This window comes from Condylura cristata, unplaced genomic scaffold, assembly GCF_000260355.1.
Source record: "Condylura cristata isolate star-nosed mole 26May11 unplaced genomic scaffold, ConCri1.0 scaffold00023, whole genome shotgun sequence".
Taxonomy (NCBI): domain Eukaryota; kingdom Metazoa; phylum Chordata; class Mammalia; order Eulipotyphla; family Talpidae; genus Condylura; species Condylura cristata.
In genome coordinates this window covers 7,690,363-7,710,056 of record NW_004567124.1, presented here as the reverse complement: position 1 = coordinate 7,710,056, position 19,694 = coordinate 7,690,363, and the positions used below count along the sequence as shown (strand labels likewise).

The 19,694-nt window shown below is 36.8% G+C and overlaps 1 protein-coding gene across 2 annotated transcripts in view; it reads right to left on the bottom strand.

Moving 5' to 3' along the window:
• CSNK1G1 (casein kinase 1, gamma 1) overlaps positions 1 to 19,694 on the bottom strand; it is a 137,197-nt gene that overhangs the window by 79,218 nt on the left and 38,285 nt on the right. For both annotated transcript variants that reach the window (XM_004687687.2, XM_012728718.1), the window contains exon 2: positions 15,775 to 16,173. In XM_004687687.2, coding sequence (XP_004687744.1) covers positions 15,775 to 15,955 — 181 coding nt within the window. In that variant the 5' untranslated portion in view covers positions 15,956 to 16,173. The remainder of the gene's footprint in view (positions 1 to 15,774; positions 16,174 to 19,694) is intronic.

Below are 19,694 nucleotides of genomic sequence, written 5' to 3'. Positions count from 1 at the left end.
TCGATCCCCGCCTGCCCCGGAGGTGACCACATGGCGTGGCAGACCTTTCCTGACCCGCCCGCTGCTCCCCTCAGCAGTGTCCTTCATCGATCTGCCTGTTCTGCTCCCCACTCTGTCTCTGGTGAATCCTCTTACCACCCTGCACCTCTGGCCTGTATCCCAGTTCTGTATGTATAAATAAATAAATATTTTTAAAAAATAATAAACTGTAATAATAATAAAAAAGATAAAATTATTTCAAACTAAAAAAAAAAAGAAGGTGGCATTTAACTGCTGAAGGGAGTGCATATACAAACAGAAATGAGAAAGGAGATGGCACAGGCTGAGAACAATGGATGGTCTGAGGTTATATAGACAGTAAGTTGCACCAAGAGGATCAGGAAGCAGTAGGGATAGGCAAGGAGGGGTTAGAACAGTAAAAGAATAGGAAAGCAAGGTTGAATTCACATTTGGAAAGTGGTCTATGTCCTCTTAAAGATTAAAATGAAAGTTTTCTGAGATAGTTATAAGACCAGACCTGTGATTTTGAAAAGCCATTGTGAAGAAATAAAATAGATTAACTAGAAAACGAAGAGACCAGAGTTGGGGGAAAGAACTTGATCATTTAATTCCAATCATATGCAAATAAGAGATACCTAACATAAGTAACAGTTTTCATCTTCAGAGACTATTCCAGCTCCTCACACAGCACCTGGCATATGGTGGTTCAAAAGTTTGTTAAATAAATCATATTTTGTTATAAGTATGTAAAAAGAACAAGTTAACAGAAGAGCTTACAGGAGGCAAGGGCTTAGAGCATTTATGCACAAGTGTCACTTGAAGCTAGCTTGAAGGATGAACAGAGGGAGAATAAAGAACATTTTATTTTAAAAAATCAATGTTTTTAAAGTAATGTTATTTTTTAGTGCATATTTTGAGGTAATACTAGTTTACAACATTCTATGATTCAGAAGTATACGGGAATACCTCTGAAGGAAACTTCTTTAGGGTGTATATTACTATACCACACCCATAGCACCCATAATCCTCCACTATGATCCTTTGCACCTCTTCTCCCCTTTCCCCCAACCCTCACCCTCTACTTCTGGCAGCCTTAATACTATAGTCAGATTCTAAGACTTGTTTAGTTTAGTCTGTTTCTTTCTTTTTGTTTCTCTATATGCTACAGAGTGAAATCATCTGGTATTTCTCTTTATCCTGATTTATTCTGTTTAGTATAATTCCCTTCCATCCATACTGTCAGAAATGGTTTAAGATTGTATCTTTTTTCTTTTAAATAGCTGAGTAGTATTCTATTGAATATGCATGTATATAATGAAATGTATGTACACACACACACAACATCTGTCATTGGGTACTTGTTTCCATCATTTGGCTATTATAAATAGTACTACAATGTTTGAAAAAAGAATGCATATATTCCTTGGAAATAGTGTTTTTGCACTCTTGGGGTAGGAGTAGAATTGCTAGGTGATATGGAAGATCTACTTTTTGTATTTTGAGAAACCACCGTATTGTCTTCTATTGGGGATGGGCCAGTCTGCATTTCCACCAATAGTGTGCAAATTTAAATGGTGATGTGGAGACACGACAGAAAATATACAGAATCTTATATACTGTGAGTGGACCTATATGAATGGAACAGAAGGTATATGAGGAGAAATGGTAAAAAACATAGCCACAAAGATCCAGTAGAGACAGGGTCTGAATAACTTTGAATGGCAGCTTCTTACTCTAAGGTATGGAATAAGCAAAGGTACATGGAGGTGTACCAGGGCATATACTATAGGACAATAAAGATACACCTTTCCTCAATCTTCACCTTTCTTTGAAGACTTGAGGGAAATAATCTTTTACAGTAAAGCAAAATTCTTATACTGTAGAAGGAAAAGTTCTTATACTTTTTTGAAGGAAAAAATATAAGAGTTCATAGAGGTACTGCTTCTTACGGAGCCTGTGGTCTCATCTTCCCATGTGAAACCTTTTTCTCATTTTTCTTGGACTCAGCAGGGCAGCCCAGTTTTCACAAGATAGTTTGGCTATTTAGTTGCTTTCATACAAAAATTTGCAACATTTTTTAGCTCCTTCTGCATCTCAACTTTCTCAGGTTTCTAGTTTGAACCTATTTGGTATAGCTAATGTTATGAATTGCTAAGTCAGGTATCTTTTAACTACCTACTTTAAGCTTCCTTTTTCTTTTCTTTTTTCTTTTTTACCGCTTCTTATCTGCCTTCATCTCTCTCTCTCTCTCTGGCTTCTCTGTGGTTTGTATTTTAAGAAATCGCTTTTCTCAATATACACTGTAAAGCTGAGACACAACCAATTTCACAAACTTCCATACATATAGTTATTCATGTATCTTTTTACCTCCTTTAGGCAGTGAATTTCTTGACAAAAAGAATGTACAATTCACTAATCCTAGCAAAATATCATAGTATCTGAAAAATAGGTAACAGATGCTTGCTAAAGTGAACAAAATTGACCTGATATACAGAGAAGGTTCTTCCAAAAGTTCTAGGTCAACTGAAAGAAAAAGAAAGAAAGAAAGAAAAGTTTAAAATTAGATTATGAATATAGAAGATTTTTACTTCTTACTTCGAAGCCTGCTTTGAAACTTCCAAGGTTTCTTGTTCTAAGACAAAAAGTAGTGAAAGTAGTAGTTGAAAGCTGTATTTAAAAAGTATTAACTTGGTCCCAGTAAGACAGAAGACAGGGGAAAACTACCTAGAAAGAAGATGAATAGGAATTTTTTGTAATAGACCATTTAAAAGAATAACATCTGCTCTAAACAGTATGGCTATGAAGATCACACAAGTACAATATGTGAAAAAATACTTGGTAAACTGCAAAGTGCTAACTCATATTTTTTAACAGTTCTATTGTTATTGTAGGTATGAGCAATATTCCCAAACAACTTAAAAAAAAACTAGGATTTATAGTCAAGCCATTTTGAAGAAAAAGTTAATGATCTCTGGGTTACATGTAGTTAAGAAGGGTCAAAAACAATGCTCTTAACTAGCAGAGAGCAGAAAGAAAACCAGAACAGTGTGCAAAATGATCATTTTATGATGCCTTCCTCCAAGTTCTCATTAAATCTTAAGGAAACAGGGCCTTCTGGTGGCACAAGGGATTAAGTATGTGCACTATGAAGATACTGGCAGCCCACTGCAGCATAAGTTCGATACCCAGCAAGGGAGCAGATTCACGTGGCATAGCAGACCTCTCCTATCTCACCCTCTGCTCCCCTCAGCAATGTATTACAGTAAACCCATTCTGCCCACTCTGTCTCTGAAGAATTCTCTCCCCTACCTGCACCTCTGGCCTATAACCCAGCTCTTATATACCTACATAGAATAAATCTTTTTTAAAAATGGCCCTCCCTGGTGGCGCAGTGGGTGAAAGCACAGCACTAAGAAGCTAAAGCACTTCAGCATGAGTTTGATCCCCGCCCTGGAGGTGATCCACATGGCGCAGCAGACCTCAACTGTCCCACCCGCTGCTCCCCTCAGCAGTATACTTCATCCATCTGTCTATTCTGCTCCCCACTCTGCTTCTGGTGAATCCTCCAACCACCCCTGTGGCGCTGGCCTGTACCCCAGCTCTGTATGCATAAATAAATCTCTAAAAAAAAATCTTAAAGTAACAAATTATGAACTGCCCCTTAGCTTGAATTTTCATATCTGTATAAAAGAATATAATTACAGAAGTGAGATAGCCTATATAATACCAAATATGATCGCTGGCATATCACAAAATGCTAGTTTTTTTGTATTTACTTTTTCTGGGGGCACCAAAAGAATGGAACAAATGTCACCTCTTACAAAGCAATTACCCTTATTCTTAAGAGGTACTAAGGGCAACTGGGTAATTCTCTTTAGCTATGCATCACTCAAATGAATGCCTTTGCTAGGGGGAATCATCAAAACTGAACAGGCCATTGCAAAATGCTGTCATGTGGAAAAATCGAGATTATCACTTAACTTCATCTTCAGAGATAAACAGTACTCAAAAATCTTGCTCTAGAAAATTTTAATTACAAAGACAGTTAAAATCCTGCCCACTTAAAATAAATTGTTTTAGCTAAAATGAGAAAACATTTATCAAACTGTGAGAAAGGCAGGTAGTTTAATGGGCAGAAAAATACCATCAATAAGATGGCACAATCTCAAGCACTCAAAACTTTTAGTATCTGTTGCATAAAATCCATAATGCTTTCCCAGGCTCACTTCCTGGCTATGGGTTCTTTCATTCTTAATAGAAAAGAAACTGCATTACACAGTGGTTTTTAGAGCTTTATATCTAAACTTTGAAGGAGTCCTAGATGTGATGTTACCCATAAAACTCACTGCATGAAGACTTCCTGTTTCAGTATGTGACCTACAGAGACAACATTTACCGTAAGCTTCATCAGACACAGCATAATTTCAAAGAACCAGCAGGTCTCAGTTCTCAGAGTCACACTGATAAAGGAACATACTGCCTCGGGTTCCCAGTTTAGTTAGATCTCCAGCTGTCACATTTTCTTGCCCTAAAGTAAAAGTAGTACATTTATAAATTACTACCTAGAACTTGTTTTAAAAAATCCAGCCAAATGAACTCGAGGCAATTAGTAGTTAAAACAAGAAACTACTTTCATGTAACTTGAATCAGTTACCATGTCTATTTAGGGCAAAGAGAACAGACTGGTCTATTGCCTCTGCCACCCAGAGAGCATCCTTTAAGTGGGAAGTGTAATTAGAAAGGAAGGAAGATATCAAACAGCATTACCACCTTAAAGAAAAAGGTCAGAGGCCTTTTCCATTTTTATTCACTTAATTCTACTAGTATACTAATATACTATACAAAAAAATTCACAAATGGTTAGCAATTAACAGCAAGGATAATTTCTTCTGTGTGTCAAGTTTTATGAAATGATTATCATTATCAGTAGTTTATTATAAAAATCATATTTATATTACTAGTAATGACACAGAGCATGTTTACCATTAACATGCAAAAGCATAACTGTATTATACAATGTTAAAATATTTTCTAAACTACAAGGCATGATCCATGTGGAAGGTGAAATAAATAAATTCACTGGGTCTAAACTAACAAGTTATACGAAGAAAAGCAATATAAAATAAGAAATAGCAGGCTCTCCCTGGTGGTGCAGCGGATTACAGCACAGCACTGAGAAGCTTAAACCACTTCCCCATGAGTTTGATCCCCGCCCTGGAGGTGACCACATGGCACGGCAGACCTCTCCTGACACACCCGCTGCTCCCCTCAGCAGTATACTTCATCGATCTGCCTGTTCTGCTCCCCACTCTGTCTCTGATGGGTTCTCTACCTTCTGCATCTCTGGTGTTCTGTATGAATAAATAAATCTTTTTTTAAAAATAAATAAGAAATATCAGAGTCTATCACACTTATTGAGGGTATTCATGAAACTTTTGCTTCAGATACAAATATTTGTGTATGGATTAGGTCACAAATTAGTATTATTTTTTAGTTGGACCATAAAAAAAAAAAAGAGCTACAATAAAAACTTCTGAAAAGCAGTTTCAATTACTTCATTTTGAGATGAAAAGCTTAATTAAGTCAGTGGCTGAACTAGATTCTGTGCTTCCTAAACTATTAAACATGATATTCTGAGCAATAACTTAGAAAAATGAGGGGTTAGGACAGCTGTAATTCTGGAATGAAAATGAATAGGTTAAGGTAAAGGGAAAAAGGGAGGAGAAGTTATTTATAAATGAGGGCAAAGAAAAAAACCCATACTCCATTTAAAGACACAAAGGACACAAAAACACTGATTGAAAAAGATACCTGTACCCCCATGTTTATTGCTGCTTTATTTACAATGGGAAAAACATGGAAGCAGCCCAAATGACCAAAAGTAGATGACTGGATAAAAAAGACATGGTACCTAATACAATGGAATATTACTCAGCAACCCAAAAAGAGAAACACATGTCTTTTGCAGCAACTTGGATGGAGCTGGAAAAGATCATGCTTAGTGAGATAAGCCAGAAAGAGAAAAAAAAATACCGGATGGTTTCACTCATAGCAGGAATATAATGGACCAGGCGAGAAAATAACAAAAATAATGAACAACCATATACCAGAGACGTTTTATGGGGGTGGAGTGGGGAATGGGATCAAAAACGGGGGGGGGGAGGGAAATGCATGGGATTATGGTGATGGCACATGCGTGACTTGGTGATGGGAAACCCGCGGGATTACAATTGAGATGGAAAAAAAAATGTACAAAATGATGTAAAAATAAACTTTTGTAATAAAAAAAAGTTAAATAATAGTAAAAAAAAAAAAAAAGAGGGTAAGCCTGTAAAGTACTTATAAAGCCCGATGCTCTATTTACAAAGCAAATGCATGTAACTTTCTATATTACAGTGGTGAGAAAAAAAGATTGGAATTAATCACTCTGGAAATCGTGATACTGAGGCAGAAAAATACTGAAATCCTTTAAAAATTATTATGTAAGGGCCTCCCTGGTGGTGCAAGGGTTAAAGCACCGCACTATGAAGCTATGTGAAGGCAGTACAGCACGAGTTCCATCCCCAGCCAGGTAGGTGACCCACATGGTGCAGCTGACCGGTCCTATTTTTGTCCTCTTGCTCCCCTCTGCACTGTGTATCAGTCAATCTGTCTGTTCTGTTCCCCACTATGTCTCTGGTGAATGCTCTCAACCCCCACACCTCTGACCTGTACCCAGTTCTTACATACATAAATAAGGACTGGGGATAATTCCAAAGGAAATTTAAACTTCTAGTAAAAATAATTTTAAATGCATTTGCAAATTTTCCAAATGCATTATTTCTGAGGTCATAATTTTAAACTGAATCCCTCTACAAAATACTGTGAGCTGAAACAAAAGATATAATCTATTATATACCCGTGAAAAAGAAACATAAACATCCCTTTCTATGGGGGAGAGGGTGTATTTTGTCATGTCTATAACTTAACTCAAAATCACAAATTCACACATATACATAGTTTCAAAGAGATAAAGAACAAGACAAAATAAATAACAACTGGTAAATCTAGACGATAATTAAAAATGAATATTCACCACCCTATTCTTTTTAATATTTCATAAATTTCTGAAAATTTCCTTCATACAATTGGGGAAAAGTTAAAATAAAATTTTAGAGAATATTTTGTAATATACATATATGTAAGCCAAAAATTTGATAGGCAATAATTTCAGCCAACTATATAAATTATCTGAATTATATCTCCACAGAAAATCTGTAAAGGCCTCCTCCCTGGTGGCCTAGGTGTTAAATCTCAGTGCTACCACCACTATGGTCTGAGTTTGATCCACTGGCCAGGGAGCTAACTCCTTTGGCACAGAGACCTCTCCTATTTTGGCCACTGCTCCCCTTAGTAGATTATTCTATTAGATCTTCCTGTTCTACTCCCCCACTCTGTCTCTGGTGAATTTTCTTACCCCTACACCCATACCTCTGGTCTACACCCCAAGTGTTTTACACAAAATTTTATAAATAAATAAAATCTTAAATACAAGAAATTAAAAAAAAAATAAGGTAGATTTTATTATCTTCACCTTAAAACAGGAAAAAAAAAAAGAAACCTGGAAAAACAAACTGATTCCAGGGTTCTTAGTTATAACCACAAATCTGTTTTTGTTTGTTCTATCCACAGATCCTGATTATTTGAAAATTTATAGAAAAACCTTAACTGTTGCAAAAACACAATAGTTTTTCTGTTTCACTGGTAGCTGAATGTTAGCCTGAAAAAGGGCTTAGTTCTAGTTGTTCAAAATACTAGATTTCTTAAGAAATTATGAGTAAAAATGAAACATTTGATTTTATAATACCTTTACTTTCAAAAGTAGAGAAGACAGACTTAAATCTCATATATTATCTTAAGCCTACATTCCCTCAGGAGAGTGATTATAAAAATTTTTAAACGCAGCAGAACTGTACCTTTTAAAAATCTTACTGAAAACTGAATACATAAAATAGGTAACAAACTCAGTCTTGCCTACTCACTTTTCCTTTCCCATTAGGGATAAAGTATGAAACTAACTGCTTCAGGTAACATGCATCTGTAAACGATTAATGATCACAACTGCCCAAAACAGCTAAAGTTACATACTGCAACTTTAGGTTTATGAGCCGTAGTTAAGTAATTCAGATATGGAGGCAATATGCAGAGAAATTGTCAGTGTAAATCCTACTTCAGTTATAGGAATAAATGTCTTGTTTTAGAAGCCAAGGAGGAGTGTGTCACAGGACAAACTGCAACCTTTAGTCAATTTACCTTTGTTAGAAACATCTTTCTGTGCTAATGTATTTTTGTAGATTTTATCAGATACCAAAGATAGAAAAGAGCAAGAAATTTCAATTCCTTGTACTTCAATTTTTTTTTGTTTGCAAGTAAAAACATTCTCATGATATCCATTTCACAAGAATAATGTGAAGACTATTAGAATTAGATGCAAGATTGTGTAGTCTAAAAACCTCCCCCAAAATATAGGTATGTATTTATTAGGATGTTAAAGAAAGTTTATCTACTCATTCTTCCAACACAGAAGGAAAACTAGCCATTACTTGTAGACCAGACATTAATTTTCTTAATTCTGGAGGAATGGGATCAATCATATCTTAATGTTTACGTGATTCTTTCCACACCTGATTCAGCAAGACTGACAAGTTTAACAAGCCTTCAAAATATACTCCAAGTTTCTCAATTAGTTAAAAAAAAAATCAACTATAAATCTGTTTCCATTCAATGATTCAATGGATTTTGCATCCTCCTGTGCATTTTACCCATAATCATGCTTCAAGGTTTCTTTCTCTAATCTTCAACATTCTTTCAATTAAAATGCTTTAATTTCTATGTGATATATATAAAAATAATCCTCCCAAAGGATTATTTCAAAGGGCAAAGGTCACAAAGAAGCAACTCTTAAAATAAGAAATACAATGTGTAAATGTTTATCTTCAGCCATAAACATATACCTATTTAATGGGATACCAATTACACCTATTTGACTAGCATAGATGAAAAGATGTAATGTTCAACGTTTTTGAAGAGTCAGGAAAACACCCCTCCAAATACAAAGAAACCAAATCGACAATTTGTGACAATATTGCAAATTTGTATATCCTCTAACACAAATTCAAGAATTTCTCCTAAAAAATGTCAAATTTGCAGGCCCTTCCTGGTGGTACAGTGGGTTAAAGCACAGCACTAAGAAGCTAATGCCACTTCAGCACGAGTTCGATTCCCAACCAGGGAGGTGACCCACATGGTACGCAAAACTCTCCTGACCAGCCTGCTGCTCCCCTCAGCAATCTACTTCGTCAGTCAGCCTGTTCTGCTCTCCACTCTTGTCTCTGGTGAATCCTCTCACCACCCCTGCACTTCTGGCCTGTATCCCAGTTCTGTATGCATAAATAAATAAATCTTAAAAAAGAAAAAAGGTCAAATTTGTACCAGAAGGATGTAATAGAAATTTCAGTACAGATGTTCAAAAAAGTATTATTTATAATATTAAAAACCACAAACAATTTAAATGTATACTGAGATTCATCAAATAATACTGAGTAACTACAAAGACTAAAATGTGAATGATCTATTTTTAAGTTGAAAAGAATTCTCTATTAAGGATTAAAGATAGGCTTATTTCTTGCGTTTACTGCATTTCTAAGTATTTTTAATACATGCCCTGATATACACCTTTACATTCTGGGATGTTAAATTAAGTAAATAAAATCAGTGGTTATCTCTGGAGACACTTCTAAAGTAGAAGTGAAAACAATTTTGTAACAACAAGCATGATACTTTAATTTTAGAATTTTTGTTTTACAACAAACCCCTTAAAATTGGCTTTAAAAGAATAAAAGAGGCATTAATCTCACTTCCACTGCCCTCAAAGTGAGCTGGATGCTGAAACTGTGAAGAGCAGTCTGGCTAAAAACAAAATGTGTAATGCCAGAGTTACTCTACATAGCAATGCCAAACAGATGACCTCAATGGCACGATGGAAGGAAATAAAGAGTGAATATCCCTTGAATCTATGTGTTAAATAAGATTGAACAGATCTCCACTGAGGAAATGGATATCATCTATAAGATGCCTTACTATGTACTACTCACCTCTGCCTATCACTGCTAGAATTTTGAAGACCTTTTGGAAATGATCTGAACTATCCAAAACTAGTGAGAACTTATAACAAACCAAAAGGCTTGTTGCCAGATTACACATCTCCAACAGTACTGCTTTACTTCAGGATCACTGTAGTGGATTTCTGCATGAAGATTCCCAAAAATCTTTTCAAATAATTTAAACACACTCGGGGGGGGAGGGGGGGAGGGGAAGGGAGTGGTTTCTCTGTGAAACGCAATCCTCAAAAAGTTGTTGAAGATTGTATGCTGAAGCATGAGGATGTTGTTCTGGTTGTGAAAAAGTGAAACCTTCCTCTTTTCCCATATGCAGGGTCATTCACAGTATAACCATGTACCCTATTCTAACCCTGATCTAGCTTTGGCAGCCATTGGGGATCACAATTCAGGGAAGGGAGATGGAGGTACCCAAGCTGAAACTTATATTGGTGTCACCTTGTATAATGACCTGCATAAAAGACCTGATAAACCAATGAGCTACACACAATCTATCAAAAATTTTGTTTTAAAATCCACTAACAGAGATATAAAGATATATCCCTAAAACATATACAGTATTTTTAACTCAACATTATCTCAATAAACACAACAAATAATAATCACCACAAGGGGGGCCTCCCTGGTGGTCTATGGGTTATATCTCAGCACTATCACTGATATGGCATGAGTTCCATCCCCAGGCAGTGTGCTAATCCACACATATGGTGCCATGTACTCATTTAAAAATAAAATGATGGGGCCCTCCCTGGTGGCACATCAGGTTAGGACGCAGCACTGCAAGAAAGCAGCAGCCCCTTCAGTGCAAGTTCGATCCCCCACCCTGGAGGTGAACCACATGCCTCGGCAGATCTCTCCTGATCCCCACCCCGCAGCTCCCCTCAGCAGTGTACTTGGTTGATCTGCTTGTCCTGCTCCTCACTCTGTCTCTGGTGAATCCTATCACTGCCCTTGTACCTCTGGCCTGTACCCCAGTTCTGTATGCATAAATAAATAAATCTTTAAAAAAAAAAGATGTGAAAGACCAATGATATCTGCTTAACCTTAAGGTTTCAGACTTTTCTTACTAATACCAGTACTCTTAATTCTTCAATCTCTACTCTGCAGGTTCTTCCTCTTTCAGCATCCCTTAAATGCATGTGGGATCATTAACACCTACAAGGTGATAATTTCTTAATCTTTACCTCAAGTCTAAACAAGTCTAGGATATATGATGTACATTCCTCAAAGTCAATATATTTACAAGTTCCCTTCCGCCTACTTTAGTCCTATCTTTTTTGTCTCTCCATTTAAGATTTTCTCCCCAAACTGGCAAATTCAGTCATCTCTGACACCTTCTCAAATAGATGGTGACCAAATCCTCCCTACAGTCTACTTCTGAAATGTCTCCTTACTTCATTCCTTCCTTTCACTCCCACTGTTATTTTCAAAGGTAGAACTTAGGCACTAGTCATTTCTGACCTGGAATTAAAAGGTCAAACAAATATTTCTTAAGTACCAAACAGTCAAAGGAGTTGATAATATGATGATTAACAAAACAAATCACTACCATCAAGCCTCTTTAGGCAGAGAGATGAAGGAAGATACTATGAGGTGACAAGTACGATAATTAGAGCAGTATCCACAGGATGTTAACCTCTTTCCCTTCTGATCTATTCTTACAACCACCTGAATTAACTTTTAAGAATGCAAACCAGATCATGGCACTCCTCTGCTGTAAAAGGTGATTCCACTCCATTGCTAAAGGGGTAAAACCCAAATTCTTTAATACCATGCAAACACTTAACAGTCTGATCCCAACCTAACTAACAGCCTCAGCTACTGCTTTTCTTTCACTTCCCATCCCATAAGGGGACATATAACTAGTATACGAGTGTTTTCATGCATTCTGCGACAGTCTTCCTCCTTGTCCCCTTTCGTGTTAAATCCTTCTGTGTTCTCTATTAATACCTCCTCTATGAAAATTTCATTAACTTTCTCTGCCAGTGTAGTTTTATAAAAGTTATTATACTTATCACTTTATACTGTATTTTGTTTTTCTCTTTCCCACTAGGCTAAGACTCTTTTATAAATGTGTGTGTCTGTATACATTTTTTAACATCACTCTTGGTACAATGTATGCTTTCTCCTCTCAGGTGTAATACCCATGAAACTCCCATCCCAATTCACCATGTCTCACCATTCACAGTACCTTGTGCTCTTCTTACCTGTTTGATCCTTCTCCCTCCTCCTCCCTGCAGAATATCTCTGATTTATAGTTGCCTGTTGATTTTGGCTTTTAATTTATTATAACTAACTCCCCCCATCCCTTATTTGTTTATCCCTATATCCCTCCTGTAAGTGTAACCATCCAATATTTTTCTTTTTTTTTTCTGATTTATTTCACTGAGCATAATTCCTTCCAGCTCCATCTATGTTGCTGTGAATGATATGAGTTTATCTTTTCTGATTGCTGAGTAATACCTTATCCTCTTGATCCAGTCACCTATTTGGGGGCATTTGGGTTGTTTCTATAGCTTACCTATTATAAATTGTGCTTCATACACCATATGGGTGCAGATGTCCTTTTGAGTTAATGTTTTTATGTCCTTTGGGTAGATTTATTATTCTCTTAAGGACAGAAACTATATCTTGTTACTCCTTGTAGTTTTCTCAAAGTCTAGCAAGATAGGAAACATTCAAACAATGTTTGTTAAATGGATGATGGAGTGAATTTACATAAAACTAGCACACTAATCATTATCTTATTTTCTAAGTTTTCTGCCTGAAATCAAGGGAATATATTAAGTTCACATCAAGTACCTTTGGACTTTAGAACTCATAGTTTTTTCCTTCCCTTATGATTCATCTTACTATCTATATCTCCAATGCACACAAAACAACAGTAAATAAAGATAAAACCCCTAACCACCCAGGAACTTACATTCAGTTAAGAAGAAAACATGAATAAAATAAAGCAGTCTGATAGGGCAGCATGAGGCTAGGGGGCTCACACTCTACTTTAAACGAGGGTAGGGGAGAAACCACAGAAGGCTTCTTTGAGAAGGTAAAGTTGAAGCCTGAGGATGAGAAACTACCAGTTAAGCAAAATTTGGGGGTAAAAAAGTCTACAAGCAAGGACTTGGTGATGGGAAACACGCGGGGATTACAATTGAGATGGAAAAAAAAAATGTACAAAATGATGTGAAAATAAACTGTTGTAAAATAAAAAAAAAGTCTACAAGCAAAAGGGACTGTAAGCGCAAAAGTTCAGATACAGAAATGCACTTGCAGTTGGAGGGACATAAGAGACAGTATCAAGGGCCCTCCCTAGTGACTATGAAGCTAACCGCAGTAACAAGTTAGATCCCTGGCTTGGGAGGTGACCCATGTAGTGCAGCAGAGACCTCCTGTCTTGACTGCTGGTCCCCTCAGCAGTGTATTTCAGTCAGTCTGCCTGTTCTGTTCTCCACTCTGTCTCTGGGGAATCCTCTCACACCACCCCTACCTCTGGCCAAATATCCCAGTTTGTCCATGCATAAATAAACAGATCTTTAAAAAAAGAGAAAGAGAGAGAGAGAGAGAGAGAGAATACTGTTAAAGAAGAAAGCACAGCCTTGTAGGTGGTAGGCATGGTCAAATCGTATCTCTACCCACACTTAGTTTGTAGTTCCTAATTTACTCCTCCTAATGGCTACATAATTTTCTACTTATTCACATAAGAGCAAGAGAATGATAAAATATGACTTACAACACACTCTATTGTTAGAAAGATGTCTAATAATTCTAAAAGTATCTTTTTTGGTTTCTGTTAAATATAATTATTTTACAAACATGATAAGCACACAAGTATAAAACCAACTGAAAAGAAAGATAAGATCTTTCTACTTACTACAAGGCAAATCATAAAGAGAACTACAAAATTACCCTAAAATTCATGAGAGGAAGTAAAACACATCATTCTGGTACTCTGAAAATACACATGGACTATAGATTTATCCTTTCAAATGAGTAGATTTTTTTTCATTTTCATGTAAAATTAAAGATAATGTGATATAAATTTAGATTTAAGTGGTCAAATAGAACAGATTTCTAGCTTTTACGTGGCCAACGTTTTTGATCACTTTTGTAGAAATTAAACAATTTCGTGATGTTTTGAGAATGCATGAATTTATATGCATTATAAACTGCCCCTCAAAGAAGGGCGAAACACTACGGAACATACACCTCAATAACCTCAATACAGCACCCAATGCAACGATAGTGAAAGAAAGGATAAACAGATGGGACTACATCAAGTTAAAGAGCTTCTGTACAGCAAAAGAGACATTACAAAAATAAACTGCCCCTCAGGAGAAATTTTGTACATGTTTATGTCATAATCTACTTAATGCAAATACTACTATGATGGTAGGGCAAAGTCAATCCATTACATAAATGAATATTCACTGAACTAGCTGCTAAAGCAACTCATGAGTTGCTAGGAAGTCAAACAGTGTAAAATTACACATCTTACTCCTGTTCCCGGTAGCATCTGCTGCTTTTGCTAAGCTGAACATGAACACATCACTAAATATAAAGAGGCTTTCATTATCCTAGTCAGGTTTTAAAAATCCCAGGCTGCCAGCCTTCTATTGGTAAAAATAAATTCATTCTTAGCATCCCTAAATTCAATTCTGTACTGATATATCTGCCTAGTACAATGATGTTTCCCTGAAACTCTCTATGGGGGAGTCAAAGTTTTTCTTCAAAATCACTGGAGATAGTAGAGGTAACAATAATCATGTATTTTTCCTTCCTCCTGTTCATGACAATAACCCATTGTTTCATTAGCTATAAAAAAAAAAGGAAAACATTTTAGATTAAAAGGGGACCGCTTCACACTCTTTGAATGGATGTCCAACATCATACATTTATTTTCATTTTCTCTTCCCCACTCACCAGGAGGGCCTTAAAAAAGGATATAAATAATCAAAGTACTTTCTTTGCAATTCCACATCTTCAAACTAGTGGATTTAACATCATTCATGATTTCATTCATAAATTCATATCTAATATTAGATAATCTATTTCCTTGATTGGGAAATAAAATTGTGTAATTTCTTTCTGGAGCTATATACCTTATTCCAGATGTTGAAGGGCTGCAGGAAGAAACCTAAATATTTATTAGTAGGAAAATCTCTCCAACCAGGACGTATATCCTTATAAGCTAAGCCTGGGTATTATGAGAGAGCATTATTCTTCCCTTGTCAGGAGTAGAGTATGAATTAAAGCAAGGACCAACAATCATGGACCAACAATATTTAAGACTTTGTCAGAAATAATTTAGAGTTCTATATCTTAGAACAACTAAATCAAAATCTTCATTACATTGGTACCAATATGCAGACTGTTCTACATCATAAAATCCCACCAGTAGTGGGAAATTTTTAAATTTACCACACAAGAAGATACATGGACTTGAATAACATTTACAAAAGATAATGACTACAGTTCCCTTCACAAATTCTCAAGTTCTTATAATAGGTCCTCCTAAAGAAAAAAATTCTCATAAAATTAGACTACTTATTTCTAAATACACCAAAGCTTATTACAGCTGCTGCTCCTTTGCTGTTTGTGAAAGCCACTAAATTCTTACCTAATCTGAGTTCTCCGAAGTTCCCACATCCTATCTTCTTGCCAACCCTGAAGTTGGGTCCCACCATAAGAACCCCAGATGATGCTGAAGAGCCAGATGGTCGGGAAGTGTGTGTACCCCGTTGAGCCATGGGTTTAGCTGTCCGTTGTCTTTCATCCTTTTCCCTACTAGTATGGTCCATGATCTTACACGCAGAGTTTCTGTACAATGAGTAGCCTCAGTACACACTTCTCTTCAATATATATTATGTTCAAATTGACTGTAGTTAGAGCAAGGCAAGGAGTTCTTTTGGCACCATATTTATGTTTCTAATGTAGCTCCAAGGAATGGAAAACCACTCATTAGTTCTTGTAAAACATGTAGTCTGTAGGTCCCATGCATAGAAAGATACTGTGTAACCTAGATAAAAAAACAAGAAAACATACAGTTAAAAAATAAATTTTTTAAATGAAGTAAGAAAGTTACTATTAGTGAGATTTTAATTTTTTTTTTTAAAGAAAACAAAGGGGGGGGCCCTCCCTGGTGGCGCAGAGGGTTAAAGCACAGCACTAAGAAGCTTAAGCCACTTCCTCATGAGTTCGATTCCTGCCTGCCCCGGAGGTGATCCACATGGCGTGGCAGACCTCTCCTGACCCGCCCGCTGCTCCCCTCAGCAGTGTACTTCGTGGATCTGCCTGTTCTGCTCCCCACTCTGTCCCTGGTGAATCCTCTCACCCTCCGCATCTCTGGCCTGTACCCCAGTTCTGTATGAATAAATAAATAAATCTTAGGAAAAAAGAAAAAAAAGAAAACAAAGGGGGTCTCAGCACTATCAGCAATGTGTCCTGAGTTAGATTCCCAGCCAGGGACTAATCTACATATGGCACAGCAGAGCTCTCCTCTCTCACCAGCTGCTCTTGAAATACAGCCCTCAGCAGTGTATTTCAGTAAATCCACCTGTTTTGCTACCCTGTCTTTCTCTATTGAGGCCTCTCATCCCCACACCTCAGCCAACACTCCAGTCCCTCTGTGCAAAATTATTAAAAAAAAAAGAAAGAAAGAAAGAAAGAAAGAAAACAGGGCCCTTACTGGTGGTGTAATGGGTTAAAGTGCAGCACTGCCAGGGAGCCCCAGCGACTTCAGTGAGAGTTCGATCGCCAGCCCCAGAGGTGATCCACATGGCCCAGCAGACCTCTCTTAACCCATCCACTGCTGCCCTCTGCTCCCCACTGTCTTTAGTGAATCCTCTTACTGCCCCTTCACCTCTGGCTGGCACCCCAGTTCTGTATGCATAAATAAACAAATCTTATTTTTAAAATTATAAAAAAAAAAAGGATGGTTCAACATCAGAAAATCAATTAATGTAATCCATCACATCAACTGACAGAAAAATAAAAACCACATAATCATATCAATAGATGCGGAGAAGGCTTTAGACAAGGTTCAACACCCATTTATGTTTAAGGCCCTCGAAATCCTCAGTATAGAAGAAACATACCTCAACATGATAAAAGCCATATATGACAAACCCACAGCCAATATTATCCTCAATGGAGAAAAGCTGAAAGCCTTTCCTTTGAGATCAGGAACAAGACAAGGGTCAAGGGTGTCCACTATCACCACTGCTCTTCAACATAATACTGAAAGTTCTAGCCAGAGCAATGAGACAGGAAAAAGACATACAAGGAATCCAAGTAGGGAAAGAAGAAGTAAAACTGTCCTTATTTGCAGACAGCATGTTAATTTACATGGAAAACCCTAAAAACTCCACAGAGAAACTAATCAAAACCATCAGTTTAGCAAGGTAGCAGGATATAAAATCAACACACAAAAATCAGAGGCCTTCCTATACACAACCAATCAAAAGAAACGGAAAAAAAAAAAAAACAAAGACCATCCCCTTTTCAATTAAAACAAAAAGAATCAAATAGGGAGTCAACCTAACAAAAGAGGTAAAAGACCTATACAAAGAAAATTACAAAACACTGTTAAAAGAAATACAAGAAGACATCATGCAATGGAAAGACATGCCCTGCTCATGGATTGGATAGAATTAACATCATCAAAACGGCCATCTTACCAAAAACAATATACAGATTTAACACCCTCCCAATAAGTCTCAAAGACATTCTTCAAAAAAATAGAATATAGATGAGATTCATATGAAACAACAAAAGACCTCAAATGGCCAAAACTCTCATGACTAAGAAGAAAGAGAATGGAGGCATTACAATACCAAACTTTAAGCTATACTACAAAGCCATAATAATCAAAACTGCATGGTACTCGAACAAGAACAGACATACAGAGCAGTGGATTCAAATAGAAAACCCAGATATAAAACCCACAGGTTTATGGGCAGCTAATCTTTGACAAAGGAGCAAAGAATACACAATGGGACAAAGAAAGTTTGCTCAACAAATGATGCTGGGAAACTGGGATGCTACATGCAAAAAAATGAAACTAGATCACTACTTCACACCATGCACAAAAACCAACTCAAAGTGGATTAAAGACCTATAAGAATGGAAACCATAAGATATCTGGAAGTAAAGATGGGCAAAACATTATACAACATACACCTCAGTAACATCTTTAATACAGCAACCAACACAATGACAGTGAAGGAAAGGATAAACAGATGGGACTAAATCAAGTTAGAGCTGCTGTACAGCAAAAAAAGACATTAAAAAAACAGACATTCCACTGATTGGGAAAAAATTTTTCTCACACAATACTAGTGATAAAGGATTGATCACAAAGACATACAAAGAACTGATGAAACTCAACAAAAATAAACAAGAGCTAAAAAGTCTCTTCTCCAAAAAGGAAATGCAGGTGGCCAACAAGCATATGAAAAAAGGTTCAACATCATTTGTAATAAGGGAGATGCAAATTGATACCACCTCACACCAGTGAGAATGGCACATTTTAAAATAACTAGCAACAACAAATGTTGGCAAGGATGTGGAGAAAAAGGAACTCTCCTGCACTGCTGGTGGGAATGCAAACTAGTACAACCACTATGGAAAAAGGTTTGGAGGTTCCTCAAACTGCTAAACATGGAGCTTCCATATGACCCAGCAATCCCATTCCTAGGTTATCTACCCAAAAGACAAAAAAACACTGATTCAAAAAGACACCTGCACCGCAATGTTTATTGCTGCTTTATTCACAATTGGAAAGACATGGAAACAGCCCAAATGCCCAAAAGTGGATAACTGGGTTAAAAAAATGTGGTATGTATACACAAGAGTATTACTCAGCAACAACAACAAAAAAATAAACACATGCCTTTTGCAGCAACATGGATGCTGCAAAGATCATGCTTAGTGAAATAAGCCAGAAAGAAAAGGAAAAATACCGGATGATTTCACTCATAGCAGGAGTATAACTGACCAAGCAAGAAAATAATAATAATAATAATAATGAACAGCTATATACCAGAGACTTTTTCTGGGGGTGGGATGGGGAATGGGAACAAAAATAGTGGGGGTAGCGAAATGCAGTGGACTATGGTAATGGCACATAGGTGATCTGGTGATGGGAAGCCCAAGGGGATTACAACTGAGATGGGAAAATGCACAAAATGATGTAAAAATAAACTATTATAAGACAAATTATAAAAAATAAAACAAAACCCAGTTAATAAAGAGGTAGCAGATCTAAACTGACAATTCACCAAAAAGGATATTTAGAAGGCAATAGATACATACAAAAAATGTTTATCATTGCTTTTAATAAGGTAGATGCAGGCCAAAGCCACAATAAGGTATCATCTCACACCCATGACCAGAGTCATATCAAAAAGATACCTTAACAGTGGCCCTCCTTGGTGGCACAATGTGTTAAAGCACCACATTATGAAGCTCTCTGAAGCCCCTGCAGCACGAATTCGATCCCCACCCCAGAGGTGATCCACATGGCATGGCAGACCTCTC